The 8,064-nt window shown below is 36.7% G+C and overlaps 1 protein-coding gene across 8 annotated transcripts in view; it reads right to left on the reverse strand.

The window, feature by feature from the left end:
• The window catches only part of LOC135206708 (SEC14-like protein 1), a 282,466-nt gene that overhangs the window by 83,634 nt on the left and 190,768 nt on the right, over nucleotides 1-8,064 (reverse strand). For 6 of the 8 annotated variants that reach the window (XM_064238156.1, XM_064238151.1, XM_064238152.1 and 3 more), the window contains exons 3-6: nucleotides 7,565-7,696; nucleotides 6,962-7,090; nucleotides 6,246-6,516; nucleotides 5,641-5,730 (exon numbers count right to left, since the gene is read on the reverse strand). In XM_064238156.1, coding sequence (XP_064094226.1) covers nucleotides 5,641-5,730; nucleotides 6,246-6,516; nucleotides 6,962-7,090; nucleotides 7,565-7,696 — 622 coding nt within the window. The remainder of the gene's footprint in view (nucleotides 1-5,640; nucleotides 5,731-6,245; nucleotides 6,517-6,961; nucleotides 7,091-7,564; nucleotides 7,697-8,064) is intronic. The other 2 variants (XM_064238157.1, XM_064238153.1) reach the window with 1 other exon arrangement.

Consider the following 8,064-nt stretch of genomic DNA (forward strand, 5'->3'; position numbering starts at 1 on the left):
AATCAATCAAATAAAATTAAAGCGATATAACTTAAAGCTAGGGACTAACACGGGGAACACGAAGCTAAGCAAACAGAAAATTAGGCTAATCGCCGATCGAAGAAAGGGGTATGTTAGCCTAATTTAACCTCTAGTTCAAGAAAACGGGGGGCAGGCTAATCACCAATCGACAATTGGGGTATGAAAGCCTAACTTAACGGTACAATAAATGATAACAGGGAAGCTAATCGCCATACCGAAGCATGTGTATGTTAGCCAACCTAGTACCTCATATATTATTAATGGTAATGCAGGAATCTAGAGAAGGAAAGAGAGAACATCAGAATAATTAAGATGATATGACTCTCAATCGTGACTGATAAAACTCCTAACAATGTAAGCGTAGCTAGACTAAGGTCCGAAACGTGGTAGCGGTCGGAGCGTGCCCCCGTGGAGGCCTAACTAAAAAAAAACATAACTCGCATAAATAGATATAGAGACTATGTATAAGTAACCATATCTAAAGTACTGAGAAAAAGGGAAATCCCTAACGGTATGGAAGACCGAAAGAGATAACCCGTACCGCCAAGCGGTCGAGGGGGCATACCGGCCGATAAGGCTCCGAATATGTATAAAACACGAAGATCATCATAAAATGAGCTCAGTAACCCCAAACAGTACTTAACTTAGAAGCAGAAGCTGAAGACATCTTGAAAATAAAAGATAATCCAAAAGATAATCCAAAATAGAGCGAAACACAGCACCGAAAAAATTCTGATGTCTGGTGTAACGCGTGGCTATCGAAAGGAATGTCGTCTCAGGCGTCGGAGGCGCTCACGGTAGTAGTAGACCGGGAGCTGTAGCACGGCTCCTCCGTAGTTCGGGGTTTTGTCGAAGGAAGAAGCTAAATGGCAAGGGACCTCTGGTAGTGATTCCACTCGCTCCTTACTATACCGACACTTCTATAAGAAGTGAGCGAGCCATTTATCTTGGCATTATATTGTTTCTTTTTTCTCTAGGATGAATAGCAATATTTATTCTTCAGAAATAGTATCAAAGGAACCATTTCACAGGCCGACACAGGTCAAGCCCAGAAATAATAATTAACTCTGATCTTCTGCAGGTAGTAAAGCCCGATACCATAAGTTTCTCTTGAACTGGTGATGGAAGACATAGAAGGAATGGCAAAGGGTGCTATAGAACAATCCTGGCTACAAGTGTTTGGGTCTTTGTTATGAAGTTAGGAACAAATGGCATACCTACAGGCAACCAATCTAGTAAGTGTGGCCTTTCCAAACAGTTGTCTCCACTGTGGAAAATGAGACTTACCTAGTTGTTGGGTCACCTACTAGGCATTGCATGTTGCCATGAAGGCTTCATGATGCTGGTGTAAAATCTCCATACCCAGATAGCTCTCAAAATCATCTTCCCTGTGAACTACAAAACAATACTTCTTTGGAAAAGAAATGGGTAAAGATCAGAGGCACAATGATTCTGCATACTATATGTATAAGGGAGGCAAAAGGTTAATAGACCCTTAGCTGCAATATCCCTGTTCAGCATAAGGTTATTTGCTAACATGTATAAGATAATTTGAATATGCATGATATGCAAAGAACCATACTCTTATCTTTGGCAACATCTAATGACTTTTCCTTCTCTGTGAGCGGCGAGCTAATGGCTCCCAACATCCATTCCTGGCAGTTGGACATGACAAAGAACTCCAATGAAACCACTCTGTAGTCTGTCAGTTAGAAAGAAATTTATTGGGCACGGACAAAAAGAAGCTGGGCATACTTCACTATCATACTTATGGCTAATGAGGGAAGACAAGCCTACAAAGCAGTGTCTTGGATCTCATAAAAGCACCTACAAAGTCTAAGATACTTCTGACCAAGGGCTGGTAAAACACATGGTTGAGGGGATTATTTTTGCCCCTGAATCACTCCTAACTTGGGTAGCTGACCTTCTCTCTTTGGTTTTTGAGGTCTTTCTAACTGAAAAATCTCACAGTTGAGGACTTCTGGTAAGGAAGCCTTGCTCCGTAAGGTTGAGTATCCTCCTTTTCCTTATGCTCAACAACTATATTGTGCCAACTTAGAGTTGAGGGTGCCTTCAGCATGTCTGCATTAAAATGTCGTAGCCAGAGTCCTCAGTAGAGTTGGCTGGCCCTTTTCTGGGGTTGCAGGAGCCAAACTAATCTCTAGTAATGGAGACTGTCTCCTCCTCCTTTACATTACAAATAAAGTAACAAGACTATCTCTAAAGAAGAGCTGGTTGACAGGTTCTACTTCGAAAATGACCCAAAGTGTCCATAAAAATATCATTTTCTCTTGTAGAGCCCTTCTACACATGAAGCAACTGGCATGCTTAACTCTCATCATGACTGCTGTTCCTATGATCTCATTTACTCTCTGCTGAGGGAGTTGTATCAGTCAAGGTCATGGCCATGGAGGGATGTAACTATCTTCAAGCCGTGACGGTCGTGATCTCAGTGTCTGGAGGTACCAAGGTTGGCGAACTCCTTGCTTAAGGGTGCAACTTATGAGAAGTCAAGAGAGGGTAATTGTCATTGACAATGGGCAATGAACAGAATGTCTTCAAGATACAGTAATGGCAAAGCTGCAGATGCAGGTGTCCCAGTCTTCAGCCAGTTATGGTCAATACAACATCCCACATCAGTGCAGCTTGAACTCCTGGTGTAATGGTCATTGGCAGAGGAGCACTTACTGCAGAAAATGAAATGACTACAGAAGTCGCATCTCTCATCTGGCTCAGGTATGTCTGAATAAGGTTTAGTCATATGAAAATACAGTCTCCTTCAGTTGAGCCTTTCTGTATGGTCACATATACTGAACAGGCTACTTGTAGAGTGGGCTGGTCAGCAACTGTGACTCAGGCAGTAGGCACAGGTGGATGTGCAGGCAAAGTGGTTAATAAGCACATAGACCATGAACATTGGCACTCTACTAACAAAATTAATGATAATTCTGTTGCTGACTTTTAAAGAGCAATGACTACAAACTGGATGAAGCAGTCATGTCAGCCAGGGCTCTCCTTGATCATCTTCCTCGGGGCATAGAAGAAAAACTGATTGGGCAACCACTCATAGAAAGTCTCGCAGGTGAAGAGCAGTAAACATACCTGGCCGTAACAACTGTTCCAAAGTTGAGGGTTCTCTCTGTTGAGTAACAACATACATGCATGACCAGCCTTACCTGGTGGGCCTTAATAGTAATGCTGGGGCATAGCATAAAGCTCTAGAAATTCACACAAACTTAAAAACACAATCACAGCATGAGCAAAGCACATATGAAAGTGCAAAAAAAAGTTGCTAGTACACAAAGCATACTAAAACACACAAAAAATCAAATTAAAAAGTAACCCGTTATAGAATTGAAAAATTTCATAAGCAGCATTAAATATTGAAAACAAAACATATTTAATGGTAGCAAAAGGTATACGTAGCTGATTTCAGTAATACAAAAATAATAAATGCAAAATACAAATAATGCTACCTAGAGATAATGAAGTAAATTGGTAATGTAAGGGCAGAAACTTTACAACTCCCAAAACAAATTGAAGCATAGTACACTTACCCTTTACTGTAAATATAAAGGGAGAACAAAACTGTGCAAACAAAAACTTCACAAAATAAAATATGAGGAAAGGCAAAATTATGCATGAAAAATAATAAAAACAAGCTGTAATGAATTAAAGACTGGAAAAGGTTAATGATTCCTTGTTAGCAGCAAAATACGAAGTCACTGACTTCAGACAGACACTATTATAACTTATTGTACTGAAGTGTAGAAGGGCTGAAATAAATAACATAAAAAATATACAATAAATTATTAATAGGTGCTTGTAGAGCAAGCCTCTATAGTATATAGACCTGGCAAAAAGCAAGTAAAGCTGTTAATAGCAATGCAAGCTCACAAAAAATTCAGATGCTTTGTGGAGCTACCTTCTGTCTGACTGGTGACCATGGAAATAATCGAGACAAATATATGTACAGGCATATGATTAATGGGGTTGCAATGAAACAAATGGAAATACAATGTCTGAGAGAAATAGCTGTAAGAAACATTGATTGTCAATTTATGAAAAACATATGGGTGTCATATAGAGTACAGAATTCACTTTTAAAGTGAATCCTATGTCTGTTTAAAGATTTAACAACAAAACTTTATAGCTTTTATAGCTGTTATCTACCCTGAACTAAGACTGATTCTTGTAGAATGTTTCATGAGGATTACAAATAAGTGTTTGTTTATGTTCTACGATGGAAATTAAGTACTCTAATTCAAGAGTTTATGGCTATTTCCACATGAGAACTTTAAGATCTTCACGAAAATGGGGTAACTTCTCCTCATTATCATATAAAACTAGATTAAAAAAACTCCAGCTATAACATAAAATCACAGGTATGCTATAGGTACTTAAAACTCATCGCCCTAAATGTAGTATACTATACAACTGACTTACTAACACTGAAATTCTTCTTATCTAATTTATGTATATAATCCAGTTGTACCCAAAATACTTTACCAATTATGTACTCAATACACAAACACACACACATACATGTATACTTATACACTATTAATTTTTGTAATTCTTGCCAGACTGAGAAGTAAAACATATGAATGTTAGAAATGGTGTAATACAAAAAATAAGATTTGATTTGATGTCTTGTGAATACAACATAATCAGCATTTGTTTAAAAGGTTTCATGCTTCTGGCAGATTCTGTAATCATTCTGGAAATACACATACAAAATGTTACTGCATAACGCTGTGAACCTCTCAGGGTGTCACCTGGAAGGTTACTTGATATGGTGAATTGTTCTAAATCTACACTATCGGTAGGTGCTGGTATCAACATAATCATAGTCATCTTGGAACTTATGAACTTGACACCTGTTTCAAGTTTGCCAACCCTCTGCCAAAAAGAGCTCTATTGTTTTAATGAATAAAAAATTGAATTCATGTACTACAAGAACATATTATAATATATGAATTTATTAGATGCATAAAGCAAAGATCACTCTACAACAGGGGTTTCTCAAAAAGTAAACCTGTGCAGCGAAAATTTAACAGTAAATAACAATATAAGTGATTCTAATTCTAATTTCATATTCAGTTATGAGTACTGCTATTCCTAGCACTATGGCATTTTTCAAAGTCTAGTGGAACTGGGCTGATAAATATAACTATAAGACAAACTGCAACTGCTACAAAGAGCATGACAACACTGGTATTAAAATATGAATATATATAAATATGGTAGTACATGGGCAGGTTATAAATGCTGAATATTGTAACAGAGAGAACAAAGAAAATCACTAAATTCATGAACAAGTATGTAAATTAAAATATGGGAAATAAAGGTTTTGAACATCCCAAAGTGATTCAACAAGACAGTAATCAACCTTAATTCATACTGATGCACAACTGAGGGCACTTGCATTTGAATTTATCTTCTACAAGTTTATATGAGCCAAGATGACCTTACTACCTTGCAGATACTATTGAGAAGGGGATCTAGGAAAGCAAACAGGGCAAAAACAACTTTGGTGAAGTCAGGAATCAAAATACTTCATTCTAAATAAACAAGCTGGTTCTCAGTGATAGGATGAAAAAAAAAAAAGAATTATACCCCGATCTGTCAGCTTATTATCCATAACTTCTGGGGACCGGTTACCCAGACACCACTGAACGTACTCAGCATTGGACATGAAAGCGTCATCTGAAAATTGATAAGTCACAAAGACCTGCTTATGTATCTAAAATCTGATCTGGTAATACATAAAAATTAAGTAAGAAAATGTTTATCTAACTAATGAGAGTAGCTGAATGCTCTTACAGAAGTAGAAGAAATAAGTGCACTGGGACAAACTTCTCATTCATAAATGGATTCACATGATAAAATATTTACATATTAAATTTTTATATGTAAACTCTATTGCACTACATACTAAACAATATTCCCAGTAGACTACGAAATACGACATTCATACTCCTTTCTTGAAAAAACGTAAACTGTGAGATGTTTTAAAATGGAATGCATGCAAAAAATTGTGATAAGAATGATTTTCTTATAGAAGTGGAAATACAGAATTACACAAGTGAAATAATGAAAAAGATAAATCAGCTTGATGTATACATAGCTGTTTCCCCTAAGAGATCATAAGGATAAGACACTAGGATCTCCTAATAATCATTATATAAAAATCTGTAGCTAGTTATTTACAAAGCACTCACCGTCATTAAGGTTGAGTTTGTCAATATTAGGAAGGTGGGTGGCTGAAGCTCCAAGTTGAAGCTCTGTCGACCCAGTGGATGGAGTACTACTGGTCCGGTCCCTGATTTCAATCTCTTCGGAGCTGCTTTCAGCCTCATTCTCGAGTTTCTTGCTTTCTTTGGTAACACACACCTCTGGTATGGCTTTTGGGGAGGGCTCCTGCCATCTTGGAACTGAAGTAATGCCTTCTTTTCGAAGTTCCTCAATGAAATATTCAATGATTTCTTTGCCCTGTAAAGATTTGAAACAATGTAGCTCTTCTATTAGGTGTTATGAATTTTTCTCTTAAGATTATTTCTCCTCATTATTACAGTAATATTTCCTATTTAATTACCAACATGTACATTAGGTAATAAATTGCCTAAATTATCCATAGCAAAAGCAAAAACTTCAATGATTGGGAAGTCAACACTAAAATTACTACCTATAAATGGACACTCAAAATTTTATCACTTGAAGAAATAAAACCTGAAATTCCCACTGCAAAGTTGGACAAGCCTATGCAACTTACTGAAAGAGAAGCAAAATGAGTCATAAAAAATCGGAAATGTTATGGCAGTAAGGAATTACAGAAAAATCCCTGCACAATCAAATAAAGAGTGACTGGATTAAATCATGTTAGTCAACGGTTATACAAAACGAACACCTGCAAGTGAAATTTCAATTTAAATCTTACTTTTGATATGTTTTGCGAGTATTGCTTCATGGCGATCTTCTCGACAGTGCTTTCGAACCCAAAAAAGCTCCTGATATCAAGGGCTGCTGTCTGTTCAAAACAGGTCCAGTCACTGTTCTCTGGATGGACCTGATAGAAAGAAAAATGGGGTCAGTATCATCAAAGAAGTCCTAAGTATTACAACTTAACAGGTAGAAAGTAGTAATGGCTGAGTAAATCAGTGAGACCATAGAAATGACAAACAGTCTTGCTGAAAGTGTAATATTAATGTGAATATGACACAAACAAGCCCAGCTACCAAAACACAATATACAATAATCTAGAAACAAGAAGTATCCACTTGGTAAATTTTTATGAAGATTTACAAGAAATATTTCATAGATGGTCGTTTGTCATAAAATTACTAAGAGCGAAGGAAGAATTAATGGGACAATTAATGGAGGTAGATGTGAAGTCACATGGAATAAATTTACCTACACAGAATAGAGAAAATAACAAATATTACTACTTTTTCTAAGTAGACAACACAGTTGTTCAGCCGCAAGGCTTACTTACTGACAATGAATCAAAAACATTGACAATATCGTAAGATTACATACTTACAGAATATTTACAATTTTCGTTAATAACAACTCTAGAGGAGAAGCTTTCATTGTAGGCTTCAATTGTGAGTGTGCGATTTCTTCTGTCCAAGGTGTTGGTTTGAACGAAGTAGATGAACTCTACGCCCATGATCTGAAAAGTAACATGGCATAATTAGCAAACTGAACACTAGACATTTGAAACTCCGCAATCTGAAAGGGAAAAAATATCAGTCCCAAACATTTATTGAACATTAGCATAGCGTTTATAACCTAAGCGATCAAATCTCCCTGGAAATAACAGTTCGTACAGGGTAAATAGCTTGATCCTGTTATATACTAGAAACTTTATCAGACAGTTAGCAGAATTTTTATACTTGCTAACCCAAAACTGGTAAAGTATTATTAGAAATTAGATATATGTACTTAGTCTTCAGGACATGAAACAACTGGGGATGGAATGAACTTCAGGGACTCGTCTGGTTGAAATGAATAATAAGAATAAATAATCAAGAAATTTCT

The sequence above is a fragment of the Macrobrachium nipponense genome, chromosome 31 (genome assembly GCF_015104395.2).
Source record: "Macrobrachium nipponense isolate FS-2020 chromosome 31, ASM1510439v2, whole genome shotgun sequence".
NCBI classification, from domain to species: domain Eukaryota; kingdom Metazoa; phylum Arthropoda; class Malacostraca; order Decapoda; family Palaemonidae; genus Macrobrachium; species Macrobrachium nipponense.